Source organism: Hoplias malabaricus, chromosome 4 (assembly GCF_029633855.1).
Source record: "Hoplias malabaricus isolate fHopMal1 chromosome 4, fHopMal1.hap1, whole genome shotgun sequence".
Taxonomy (NCBI): Eukaryota; Metazoa; Chordata; class Actinopteri; order Characiformes; family Erythrinidae; genus Hoplias; species Hoplias malabaricus.
Window position 1 is genome coordinate 55052231 of NC_089803.1, and position 13759 is coordinate 55065989.

Consider the following 13759-nt stretch of genomic DNA (forward strand, 5'->3'; position numbering starts at 1 on the left):
GCTGCATCACGAAGCCCGAAGAGCCCAGAAAAAATGTAAGTCTTTCCGTCAAAGCGTTAGTTAGTAATCCTCATGTTTGTGTAATGAGTACTGGCAAAATGTTTACAAGAAGTAACTATTAAAATGCTATACTATACTAGCTTAGGCGCCCATCGTTTCAACGACGCGTCAAGTCTCTAGACCAATCAGAGGCTAAGTTATAGCAACGCGCAGCCAAGGAGGCGGGACAAACACAGACCCTTCCAGATACTTCAGCAGAGCGCATTCGGTTTCAGCGCCGGAAGGACGCACGCAGCGCGAGAGACGACTCGGTTCTATTTGGCAGCCACAAGCCCCACAAACAATAATTAAGACACTAAACATGTCTTCAAAGCTTAGCTTTCTGTTACTAGCTGCCTCTCTCCCAGCGAGACTATTTAAATATAGAAGGGTTCTGAGGGAGGTTGCCTCACTCTACAGCCAATCAGGATGAAGCTCCCACCTTCCAACACATCTGGTCTGACAATTAAAGGAGTAGAGTTCTGGGAAATCAACCGAAAAAAACAAAAATTATTAACTAAATTTTCCATCTTTTTCATTTGCTGGAAAAAAAAAACTTAAAATAAAAGCATTTATGACATGCATTAATTTTATTGGTTTATTATTTATCATGCTATCGAAATTGGTATCGAGAATCATGGAATTGTAGTGGTATTGGTACCAACTTATAAATTTCTGGTATTGTGACATAAAATGTACTTTTACACTGTTTGTACCTTTAGTGACAATGATGTACCTTTACCGTAACTTTTTTTCTGGGAGTGTAGCTCTCCAGTAGTGGGCTGTGGAGCACTGAACACATGGGTTGAGGTGAAGTGGTGTTTTGTGATGCAGAACTAAGCTGTCAACATCACTGATTTCACTAATATTTGGGGAAGCCCGTTTACATCACATAAAATAATAATAAAAAGGCACACCCCCCCCCTCCCCCATAAATATGTAAGTTACTATCTCAATATTTCAATTAAATAGCTCATTATTTTGGGATAGGGGTGGCACGGTGGCGCAGCAGGTAGTGTCACACAGCTCCAGGGACCTGGAGGTTGTGGGTTCGATTCCCACTCCGGATGACTGTCTGTGAGGAGTTGGTGTGTTCTCCCTGTGTCCACGTGGGTTTCCTCCGGGTGCTCCGGTTTCCTCCCACAGTCCAAAAACACACGTTGGTAGGTGGATGGGCGAGTCAAATTGTCCGTAGGTGTGAGTGTGTGAGTGAATGTGTGTGTGAGTTTGTGTTGCCCTGTGAAGAACTGGCGCCCCCTCCAGGGTGTATTCCCGCCTTCCGCCCAATGATTCCAGGTAGGCTCTGGACCCACCTGAACCCTGAACAGGATAAGCGGTTACAGATAATGAATGAATGAATTATTTTGGGATACCAAGTCAATATATTCAGATGCTGAATACACAAAAATCCTCACAGCAATTGTCCCAACTTCTAGAGTAGACTTTTTCAAAGAGTAGAGGCTGTTACTGCATTACAGATTAAAAATAAAGTTCTTACTGGTTGATTTCAAAATAAATATTGAATGTACGAGGGTTGTTCACATTTCATAAACACGGACTAGGGGCAGCTCTGGCCTAAGGTTAGAGAGGCCAGCTTGAGACCAGAGATACAAACATTATATATTCATCCACTGCTGAGGCCTTGAGCAAGATCCTGCTCCTCGGGCGCTATGGCTGGCTGGCAGTCTGCTGTTGTGGTTGCATATGTTGTCACTGCCCCGATATGGGTCTAAAAATGCTCACTAGTGTTTATCTGTGTGTTCATTAAGCTGAATGGGTTAAATGCAGAGAATCAATTTGCCAAAAGTAACACTTAACCTTCAAACTATTAATACTAAACTCCTGTCACCCCGACATACACGAATCAGTTAATTTTGTTGAAGGTGTGTGTTAAATATTTTATAGTTCATTTCTATTCTCTTGGTAAGTTTTTAGTTATTTTATGGCTACAGTTTGATCTACAGCTTGTCTCCATTTGAAACAGGCCCCATACGTACAGCAGAAGCTCTGCTCGTTTCCACGGGAACACTCACAAACTTATCCACGTTAGCTGTTGTGCTAACGCACGGAGCTACTCTAAAATGGAGCCGTTACCAGCGTCCTATTATGGAAAATTAGATAAATCTAATCCAGTCCTATCTGCCTTTGAGAAGGCTTTAAAAGAATTTAAAACACACATGAAAAAAATTCGTGACTCGCCCAACTTGGACCAGTCGTCTTATGCCAGAGGGTGAGATGTTAGTCTTTGTTACTTTGACAGAAACGTTAGAACACATCCACCAGGACTCTAATGCTAATGCGTATGGATTTTTAAACATTTCTTTCGATTTGGCAGGTCCATGAAACTATTTGATATATGGAAAAATTACCAGCCTCGTCTGCCCACTCTTTACTTCGAGGAACACCTACTGAATATTGCACATTTCCTTTACGAAAATAAAGTAAGTTAACGTTCATTTCGTCTATTTTTTCTACGTTGCCTTAAATGTTTAAATTACAGGTCTTTTAACTGATTTTAGCAAATGTAGGTAAACTGCTTCATCTGTTAATTCTGTCTTATGCCAGTGTGTGTTTGTGGGTTATTGTATTAAAACAGGTCTGTATTAGCCTGTGAACAGGTTTCTATTTGTGTCTGTAGTTTTACAGACTGGCGCAGTGGCAGGGTTACCGAAAATATCTGTACCAGTTCTGTACTGATGACTTGGAGAACATCAGGGATGTGGAGCAATTCAATAAATCTTTCTTTCGAGAGGGCTTTGATTCAGAAGGAGCACAACTTATGGTTAGAGACCTTTGTCCCACACTTGACATGAACAACACCTGCAGGATACACTATACACCAATCAGCCAAACATGAAAACTACCTCGTTTCTACATACATTGGCCAATTTATTATATAAGTGCACATTTTATTTCTGCAATTACTCCATCTGTTACTCCGCATCCTTTTATTTTCCCCTTTCATCCTGTTGTTCAGTGGCCAAGAACACTGTAGCGCCACAGATGTACAGGTTTGATTAGGGTGGTGAATCATTCTCAGCAAAGCAGTGACACTGAAGTATTAGTGTGTTGCAATAGTAGGAGTGGATCAGACACAGCAGCATTGTTGGAAATTGTAAACACTTCAATGTCACTACTGGACAGAGAATTTTCCACCAACCAAATGTATCCATACATCAACATCCTGTGGGCAGCGTTCTTTGACCACTGATGAAGGAATAAAGGGTAACTAACACAAACTGCAGCAACAGAGCTACTGTATCTAACTATACCTCTACAAGGTGGACGAATGAGGTGTATGTATTTAACACAGTGGCAGGTGAGGATGCACAGTGCTCATTTAACGCTGATTTATTGCATCATTAAAAATCCCAAACACTATGTCATTTTAATTGTTTTGGCGAGATTCTGTGGGACTATGATGGTGAATGTCCATGAAAAAATCTTGTAAGACATGAGGATCTTATTTAATATATGAAATAACTATTATTTCCATTCTTTAACTTTTAGTATGTGTGTGTGTGTGTGTGACAGTTTCGTGCTCTGCAGGGGGAGTGTCTGTGTACCTTCCACCTGGTTCGAGAGAGGTTTAAGCAACCAGATCAGAGTGGCCTGCAGAAGCTTCTAGGCATTCTGCATTTTTTGCGCATCATGATGCAAGCCATCCTGCCCCATGAGAGCTTATGCTGGTTATTGTACAATGGTATTTCATTCAACAGCCCTTCTCAATGGTTTAAGATGGTATGAGATGTTAACATAGTTGGAAGTTTCCAAATTTTCTTTATTTCCATAGGATCTTTGCACATATACAACATATGCAGGTACATGATGTCCAAGAGCCAGGCTGCACAGGTAACCAATCTTACAGGTTTTCAGTGACAGCATGTGCTAATGCAGATTTGTGTTTTTAAATATTAAGTTGCTTGTGACAGAACTCTGATTTGCTTCTTTTCAGGCTATAGAGTACCTGCTGTGGGCCTGTATATGCATGGAGACATGTGTCCCACTGATGACACCTAGTTTTTTGCCTTGGAGGGCCACGCTATACTGTGCTGTATGTGAATGTTATTATCATGTCCAGGATGCAGTTCAGGCAGAGGTCAGCTTCTCAGTGATGCTAAATAATGTGCTGTCTGTGTGGTAGGAAACTTGTGCTAATTCATATGTGGCAGAAAGAAAAGCATGGTTGTATGCTACGCTAAAATACAAATATATATGTTTATATATATATATATATATATATATATATATATATATATATATATATATATATATATATATATAACAACCAACTAATATTAAATTATGAAAACAGCTTATTTTAAAATTGTAATTAAAGTTACCTCAACAGTGCTTTATTAGAAGAATATATAAACACTAGAAAACTCTACACTGTAAGTGAAAAATAACAGTAGACTAGGCAAGACTATATATAATTATAAAGGTATATAAATTGTTTAAAAACCTGTTTATTACTATTATATTATATTATAAATTATATTACTATTATAAATTAGGGTGTAAACACCATAAATGACATTAATAATCGTTTACACAACAATAACACAAAAGTGAAACGAACACCTCTGAAACACTGAAAATGTCAATGTAAAGAATAAGCTAATGTGAATGTAATCAGCTCACATGTTAAGATATACCACATTATCACTTATTTATAAAAGACGCTTAGTTGGTGGTTTATTTATTAAATAGTTAAACTTATCAACAAATATGTGATGAAGCCAACAAGCTTAATGCTGATTGATGGAGAAGACAAATTAAGGTCAGTATCCAGCAAGATCTGAGGTTTATCAGTGTAGATGGATATGGGTTCACTATTTAGCAAACAACAGGTCGCCATTGCCCTTTCTATCTATGTGTTATAACAGATAATTAATGACTATGAATGCATTAATACCCTAATTGTTGACTATTAATATAATAAATAATACAGATATTTTAAAGCATTAATTAACCATTAAAAGTATAGTCTTATTCTAAGTTGGTACTGGTTCAGTTAATAATAATGATTAGGTAATATGATTGTTTGGAATGCTAATGGGGCGGCACGGTGGCGCAGCAGGTAGTGTCGCAGTCACACAGCTCCAGGGACCTGGAGGTTGTGGGGTTGATTCCCGCTCCGTGTGACTGTCTGTGAGGAGCTGGTGTGTTCTCCCCGGGTCCAAAAACACACGTTGGTAGGTGGATTGGCGACTCAAAAGTGTCCGTAGGTGTGAGTGTGTGAGTGAATGTGTGTGTGTTGCCCTGTGAAGGACTGGTGCCCCCTCCAGGGTGTATTCCTGCCTTGCCTCCAATGATTCCAGGTAGGCTCTGGACCCACCGTTACCCTGAACTGGATAAGCGGTTAAAGATAATGAAATGAATGAATGAAAGGATGTTAATGTAATTGTGACTTTCCTGTGTAGGTGTTTGCAAGAAGAGCTCTTGGTAAAATAAGTGAATTGGCGAAGCTCGAGGACATGAGTGGGACACTACCATCAGGTGAAACACAGAGAGCATTTAAAGAAGCCACAATAAAAGTATGTGTGAAATTCACTTTATTGTTGAGATATAAAGCATGATCACATAACTACTTGTTTTGTTACAAGAAATTCTGTTCACACTTCTAATTTTCTACTGCTGTGTTGAGCTCAGCTTGCAGTGATGATATTTAAACGGTCAGTGTATGAAACACGGAAGAAACCTAAAGGACTTTTTAGGTCTAAACAGAAGAGTAGCCTCAAGGAAGGTCACAGTGTGAGTTTTGTTATTTTATATTGTAGCTATGTTTTCTATTCTATTTATATCTTTAACCTCTAACTTTATACCTATTCCTCTAGATTCCATGGCCTCGGACAGTGACAGAGCGGATCCTCATGGAGCTGTTTGAAGGGAATGCTGCTCAGTTCCTGGCAGTGCTGGAAGCACTGTGGGACAGTTCCCGCAGACCCCTGCACATAGGCATTTCTGAAGAACCTGAAATCCAGGAGGTGGCTCTTGAGCTCATGTCAGCTGGCATCAGCATATTGTCTGGTACATCTCTTCATATCTCTCTGCATATAAGTTAAATGCTGATGTTGATTTTTATTTTCTTTCAAAAGACAAATTTCAATATGATTTTCTCCCTTTTCTCTAGACGAGTGTGGTTGTTTCATCAAAGTTATTTTGTCTTTATTCTGAATATAACAAAGGCCAACACACTGCAGTCCTGTCTAGAAGCATCTATAGCCGTTGAGATTCTCTAATTATTTATTTAGTTTTTTTCATTAGTTACCTTTATGCAATGATCAACCATAGCATTACGACCACTTTTTTGTTTTTATTTTGCCTATACTTCCAGGTCACACCATACAGGAGCACTTTGTGATTCTTCAGTTACAGACTATAGTCCATCTGTTGCTCTGCCTTGTTGTTTACTCCCTTTCATCGTTTTGTTCAATGGTTAGGTCCCCCACAGGACCACCACAAAGCAGGTGGTCCATATTATGGTGAGAACCATAATATCCAGCCTACAGCATCCTGTGGGTGGTGTCCTATGTTGACTGATCAAGGACAAGAGGACAACCAACACAAACGGTGCAGCGAAAAATCAGCTACTGTCTCTAACTTTATCTGCAAGGTGAACCAACAAGATAGAGTGGACAGTGAGTGGGCGCAGTGTTTAAAACCCCAGCAGCACTGCTGTGACTGATCCACTTGTAACAGTGCAACACTACCCAAATCATACCTGCTCTCTGGTGGCTCTGACCACGGAAGAGCAAAGTGTAAGGGACAAGCAAAGTATTCAGAGCAACAGGTGGACTGTCTGTAATTGTAGAATGACAAAGTGATCTTGTGTGGCACTTAGTCATGACATAATATAATAGGTAGCTTTGCCTATACAAATATATACATCAGCATATTCACCTAGATGTGCATAGATATAAATACATATAAAAATTTTGTGCTGTAGGAAATGGAGGCTCTTCTGACCGAGTGCATAATGACAGCCTTCCTCCCTCTTTGAATGCCATCACTTCTACTTACACACTAATGGAAATGGCAGCAACTGGTGAGCCTTTAATTTGATATGATTTTCCTCAGTTTTGTTGTTTTTAGTTTGTGGCTTAGCTTGTGGTTAATGTATTAAAATATATATAAACACAATAATATATGTACGCAGGGGAGAATCAGATCTCTGTGGATGCTGCAGTGAAGTTTGTGAAACTGCTCTTCAGATATGAACAGTGGGACATGTTTTGCAGTCTTTCAGACAGCCTTATGGCTTTTTTGGCTGTAAGTAAATTGAAAAAGTGTTTATATATATATATATATAGCATTTGCCATATTCTGTGCGTTCAGACACTTCTCCTGCTTATTTTTATCTGGCAGAACTTGGAGGGTCGTCCCTTCAGGAAGGCTGAGCTGGAGCTCACCCTGCTGGAAGCCTTGCAGAACCTCATATCTGCTCACAGAGTTAAGCTGGGCATTAAAGAGAGTATTACCGCTGAGTCTTTGTCAGGTACGAAACCTTTAAAAATAGCATGTCATGTTTTTCCAGAAGAAAGTGGAAAATCAGAAGAAATCTGTTGTAGACAATCAGTAATGCCCTGTTTTGTGTCCAGCGTTTTTTACTTTTTCTCTGGAGCAAATGTAGACACTAAAGAAACTGAAAAGTAGTGGAACACACATGATTCCATGCCTGGATCATTACACAGTGGGCAAACTACACCAAATCTACACCTTGCTAAAACCAGTAGTATCGTCTCAAGTCATCTCAAATTTAAAATGTGTTTGTACTTTTATCTTTTTCTGTTTCCAGGACATGAAACATGTCTTGACTGATTAACTTAATTTTCAATTAGGGATATAAAAAAGATGTTACAAGATATAATTGTAAATTTGATTTTTATTGAAGTCTCAGTCTAACAAACTTCTGATATTCTGGGATCCTGACAGCATTTCTACAATGTATTGTGTGATACATTCCTCCTCTGTACATCTCCAGATAAAGACAAGAGCATGGGTCAGGTATCCATGACAAATGAGCTCTTTAATCTGGTCCAGACTCTACATTTGTGTGTCTGTGAGGCAGCCCAGGTGAGCCCTTTTTTGTCACTTACTCAGCTTGTGGAATTTTGCAAGATCAGCAGTAAAAGATTGCTAAGTGGATGATTGTGTTCTCTTGTTTGCTTCTGTGCGCAGGATATTCAACCAGATGCAGACATGGTGCTAGATATTGTGCTTTTTCTCTGGGCTAAATGTAAGCATGTGTTTCAGAGAGCTCAGGCAAGATACTCCGAGCCAGTACGCTATCTGGGTAAAACAGAGAATCAAGACAAGGTGATTATTATTAACTATAAAAATTAGTGCTGTCCTGAATACCATTTTTATGACTTCTGAGCTGTTCATGGGTGTTCTGTTGCATAGTTAATCAATGAAGTTAACGCTTACTGTGTTACAGTGGGCACAAACTCTATTCCTGTTGTGTGAGGTGGCATATGTGTGTCAGTTGGGTGAAATAGACCTAGTGATGGTGGCAGAAATGACGCTCAGGATGGCCATGGTCCTGGAGGGAGGTGCAGACTCCCCTCCACCATCTGGCACAAAAATAGGTATACAGTTCCTATCTATTTTGTTTATCCTCTGTAAAATTGCATGATAATATAAAAACTAGATATGTAAAATAGTGTTTATTAATTATTAACTGCTTGGTGGGACAAAGTCTGGTTCTGTACTTCACCTAGACACCTCCAAGTATTTCACAGTTTAGCTCAAATCCACACCCAGACAGCCGATTTAAAATAACAAGCACAGATTAGCCAAATCAAATGACTTTATATAACTATATTTAATTCTGGGCAGCTGCAAGTAAAGATTTGATAATTAAGTTAAGTTACATGTTTAACATTACCTTGCAGTATTAATGCTGCTTTTTTTCAGTTCAATCTAAGACTATGCAATCATGCAGTACACATATCAATGTTTAATCTGATTCTGTGTTCTGTAAACTTGCCTGAATGAATTGCATTTATGTATGTGAAATTTGTGGAATTATGTTACCTGTTTTTTTTATCTCTGTAGTTTTATCAGATCACAGCAGTCTGCAGTCCACTCCTGTCGAGAAACATACACATATGTCTTTCATGGTATGCTCATTAAATATAGTGTTTTCATTAATACATTTATACATTTTACTGGAATTGTTCTAACGTGGTTTGATAATGTTTAAAATGTAAACACTGGTTGACTCTTCTTAGTTCCCGAGGTCTGAAAGAGAGCTGCTGGAGATGACATACGGTGTGTTGAAAAGAGGCCTGGAATGTTTTTCAAGTGGCAGGGCTGTGTCTCTCCCCCGTGATGCCTCAGCCATCTGTGACTCCTTGTTTTTGCAGGTAGTATTGTACACAGTCTCCTGAAGCTATGTATGTCAAATTAATTCACATGTCAAATGGGAATGTGAATAGAGCGAATAAATAATTAGAAAGTAGTAATAAAATTACAGGCTTTTGGGAAAATTCTAATCTCATAAGTGTGTGCTAGCATTTTCAGCAAAATAACATTTTCAGAGTATGTATGTATGTGTATATATATACAGACACTGGATGTGTTTAGTTTGGATGATGTACTTTGGTATGCTTTTTTTATATTGCTTTTTTTGATTGATTTGCTTTTTTTTTATGATTTTCTTTTGCATTTTCAGAAGTCTGTTGGAGCGCATATGACATCGACTGCACAGCCTTCATCTGTCATTTCCCTTTTGATGGACCTGCACATAGAATTGCTGGCTTTTCACCACAGAGTGTCTCTCAGACTTATAGATACCTTCTCAGGTGAGAGGCATGCCTAGATGAAAGACCCCATGGGAGGAAAAATATATTTGTTAATTATATGTGACCTGCTGTGTTTCTTCTTTTCAGGTGAAGAGAATGCTGATAGCATGAAGAAGTCAATGGTACAGCATTCAGAGGCACAGTCAGAGAGAGCCAGAGTTGGTGAGATCAACTGATTCTAGCCTATTTTTAATGTGTGCAGTGTGCAGATTGAATAGTGCTAGCTTATGTGGTTTCATTTTTTTCTAAAAGAGAGTATGCTGTTGGAGAAGATCAAGAGGAACAAAATATCCAAAGTTCTATTCCTGCTGCAGAAGGCCTTGCTTTTCTACAGGAAAAACCCTTCAAATCCAGGCACCAAAAAGTTGATTGAGGTAAGTGTGGAAGCTCATCTCATGCAGACTATTGGTGTCACCAGTGGATTTTGAAAAATAGTAATATAGTATTTTATTAGAAATAGAAATTTCTTAGGTTTCCAGTTTATATGCTGCTCACCACTTAGTTTAACTAGAGGTCTGCGTTTCAAGGGAGGAAATGGGAAATGGTTGCGCAGCTAAATCGTACCCCCAACTTTCCCACTTCCTGTGAGGCTGTCGCCAATGTGTTGCTATGGTACAGTTGTTGACTGCTAAGGTCGGTTGCTAGTTGGTTGTTAAGCGAGTATTCACTCCTGGATATATTACATTTGAAATCCGAGGACACCACTCCACTAAGATAACTGATAATTTATTTTGTTTGCCACCTCAAATATATATATATTGTGAAATGGATACTTTAAATTTTCATGATGTTTGTTCTATAAGTATCTCTTGATCTCTGTATTCTCTGTCTTCAGGAGGCTGTGGTGTTGATGGAGAAGGCAGAGGTTGAGGAGAGAAAACTGGCTGGGGCTTCTGCTTCTGCAGAAATTGTATCAGGACTAGACGATGAATGTATTCCTCCTCCTCCACCTCCTGTCCTGCTGTCATGTACCAATTTTTCTATGACCTTCAAACCTGCAGTGTATGCCCTAGAGGATAAGGTGATTTTTATAGTGTACTCATATCAAATTAGGACTGCAACACAAAATCCTTTCTAAAATCAGAAAATATATTTTCTATTGTCACCCCCCCCCCCCCTTATGTTTATTTTTTTAGATCCTCTGGTTTCCTGCCACGTTCTGTTCTAAAAAATATATTGCTAGGCTGACTGGCTGTGCAAAATTGTGTGTCTAACTGTGTGAGTGACTGAGTATGCATGTGATGTCCTGATATGGTCTGGGGCCCTGTCCATGTTGTGTTCCTGCTGACCTATGATGCTGTTAGAGAGCATAAAAAATGAATGAATTGCCGTCATTCAAAGAGCTGATATGTGATTTTGCATTTTGTTGTGTTTGCAAACAATAGAAAACATCTTCATCTACAGGCATCTTCATGGCCTGTAATGCGCAATCATTTAGAATAAGGGTGGGGACACCCTTGGACCACATTAATATTTACAGATCTGGTTGTGGGACGTTGGCCAAGCCAAATATACTGAGCCAAATAATCTGGACATAGTTCTCAATCACAAATATGCTTTCAACTTCAATCCCTTCACTCACAACACAATTGCTGCTGTCACTCTGTCTTGCTCCTGTTTAGTTCACTGTGTGGTCAGATCATTTGTGATCACGGCTTTCCTTTCAATTAATCCAAAAATAAGCACACTGTCCATTTGTCTTGAAAAACAAGACACTCATTATCAAGGTTCCTTCACTTAAGCATCCTGGAAAAATAGACCTTATTGATGCCAGAAACACAGCTATCGGAAGAAGCTGCAGTCATGGTTATTATGGCTAACTTTTTGTTGTGCCAAGCAGTCTAAAGCTGAAAATCATGTTTCAGACTGTGCTTTTGTTTCCATGCAGGTTTCATATTACCGTATTTATGGTAAAGTAGTGGAAGGTCTTAATTTGAAAGTGAGGATTGGAGACAGCCATCTGCCTGGCACTGCTGAAACAGTAAACCTTCCTTCATTAACTCTGTTTTCTGAAATGTTAAATGCAAAAGTACTAGGATGGTAAGATCAGATATTATATTATAATGATATAAGATAATATAAAATATAACTAGCAATATTTTAATACTCCCATTTCTTTATACATCATTCATTCCATTATAACTCACCTATAATAAGGCATTTTTAACAGCAATGCCATTATTCTAAAAAAGTATAAAAGTACATACACTCCCTGGAATTGCTGGCAAAACTATGAAAATAAGAATATAAATATCAATTGTAGAGTACTCTTAATTAATATATGTAGGATTAAAAGCACATCACATGCATTTAAAGTGATATTCTTTATTCCATTTTGACTGTATTGTTCAAGTAATCTTTGAATGTTGTTGATAAAGATATTAAAACTTTGCCCTCAATCAGATTCCTTCTAGAGGTGAATGTGTGTTCTCCATCAGTGGACTAGAGCACAATCAGAAATATGTCTTTGCTGTGGCTGCCTACGATGCTCAGGGAAACCTAGTAAGCAACACAATTGGAGAGACCACCAGGCCCCTGCTGGCCTCTCTGCCTTTGCCACTATTGACGACCTGGGCCCATCTAGCTCAGGTAGGTTTTCATTTGGCTATTTAATGTGAATGTTATATTCTATGACAAGTATGGCGAAGACCACTCAACTTTTAATCTTCATTCCAGGTGGCTTACCAAACAGACCAACATGCAATTGCCAAGAAAGCCTGCAGTGAGATTTGGAGTCACTTTACTCTTCCTTCAGCTTCAGAAAGAACTTCTCAGGAGCCAATGGAAGAAAAGGCTCTTGAGAGGTTTTCTAAGATAAGGTAAAGAAATATTTTCATGGACATGGAATAGTTTGGCAAAATATTTTTTCATTGAAACTATGCTTCCTCCAGAAAAGTAATGAATTTAATAGCAATTTTAAATATATTCATACTCAATTTAAATAGTTTCAGAGTTCCAACGTATTTGTATAAATCTGTATTAAGTCTCTTGGTAGACTGACTAAATTTATGATAGGAAAACTCCTTTTGCTTCTACAAATTTAAGATGACACACCCTATTTGTTTTTTCGTCCTTGAAGGCTACACCCTGAGATTCTGAAACTGTCCTCTCCACTTATGCAGCAGTACTTTCTTTCTTGTATCTTCATTCAGACTGACATTCACATTCAGGAGAGAGCACTATATTGTGACTCCCTCTGTGCTGAAAGCATCCTGATTTGGTGCCAGGTTAGTTATACAGTGAGAAATGTATCTTGTGTGTCAATTTTTGACAATTACTTAAATATCTCCATTGTTCTTTTGTTTAATTTTTTTATAGTGAGAATTTTAATACATTTTAACAGAACATTCATGGGTTTATTTTTACCTGATACATTTATACTTCTACAGGAGGCCAGACTTGAAGAATGTGAGAGTTTGCTAGTTGCCATAGAGCTGGCTTTACATCTTAATGATGCCAGTGCTGCCCTGCAAGCTGTAGTGAGCTGCTATGGTCTCCTGGCACCTCTTATATACTATCAGATCCCGTCATATACTGTGATTCAGGTAATTGTTAACAATGGTTTCAATAAACTGACCTCAGATTTGTTTTTGTTTCTCAAACAGATTCCTCCCATCCAACCCTTTAGTTGCTGTCTTATATAATTATATATTATATAAATCCAGCTAATGTTGGCTTAATTTTCAGGCTATATCCATCATTTAGAAAAAGCTTTGGGTTTTGTCCCATGGCATGTTTTGGTTGTAAATAATTTTTTGTTCTTTGTGCTTTCAGGTGCTGTTAAAGTGTCTAATGGTGCTGCTGGAGATTCCAGCGGTGCTTAAGCAAAAACGGCCAGCTACTACTACTGAATCCCTGCACCACATGGTGGCCTGCATTACACACTATGTAGCTAAGGTAACATAATG

General features: G+C 38.6%; 1 protein-coding gene across 2 annotated transcripts in view; it reads left to right on the forward strand.

The window, feature by feature from the left end:
• The first annotated feature begins 2068 nt into the window (after positions 1 to 2068).
• Positions 2069 to 13759, forward strand: part of cfap54 (cilia and flagella associated protein 54) — a 33416-nt gene continuing 21725 nt past the window's right edge. Inside the window, exons 1-27 of one of the 2 annotated variants that reach the window (XM_066667758.1) lie at positions 2069 to 2269; positions 2375 to 2480; positions 2678 to 2821; positions 3574 to 3742; positions 3833 to 3891; positions 3995 to 4138; positions 5466 to 5579; positions 5695 to 5796; positions 5880 to 6072; positions 6992 to 7090; positions 7202 to 7314; positions 7411 to 7540; positions 8027 to 8118; positions 8224 to 8361; positions 8483 to 8633; positions 9103 to 9167; positions 9279 to 9413; positions 9722 to 9851; positions 9939 to 10013; positions 10104 to 10225; positions 10687 to 10872; positions 11740 to 11832; positions 12255 to 12440; positions 12528 to 12670; positions 12931 to 13078; positions 13241 to 13396; positions 13626 to 13748. In XM_066667758.1, the coding sequence (XP_066523855.1) occupies positions 2121 to 2269; positions 2375 to 2480; positions 2678 to 2821; positions 3574 to 3742; positions 3833 to 3891; positions 3995 to 4138; positions 5466 to 5579; positions 5695 to 5796; positions 5880 to 6072; positions 6992 to 7090; positions 7202 to 7314; positions 7411 to 7540; positions 8027 to 8118; positions 8224 to 8361; positions 8483 to 8633; positions 9103 to 9167; positions 9279 to 9413; positions 9722 to 9851; positions 9939 to 10013; positions 10104 to 10225; positions 10687 to 10872; positions 11740 to 11832; positions 12255 to 12440; positions 12528 to 12670; positions 12931 to 13078; positions 13241 to 13396; positions 13626 to 13748 (3465 nt within the window). In that variant the 5' untranslated portion in view covers positions 2069 to 2120. Of the gene's footprint in view, positions 2270 to 2374; positions 2481 to 2677; positions 2822 to 3573; positions 3743 to 3832; positions 3892 to 3994; positions 4139 to 5465; positions 5580 to 5694; positions 5797 to 5879; positions 6073 to 6991; positions 7091 to 7201; positions 7315 to 7410; positions 7541 to 8026; positions 8119 to 8223; positions 8362 to 8482; positions 8634 to 9102; positions 9168 to 9278; positions 9414 to 9721; positions 9852 to 9938; positions 10014 to 10103; positions 10226 to 10686; positions 10873 to 11739; positions 11833 to 12254; positions 12441 to 12527; positions 12671 to 12930; positions 13079 to 13240; positions 13397 to 13625; positions 13749 to 13759 lie in introns of those variants that run through there. The other variant, XM_066667759.1, reaches the window with a different exon arrangement.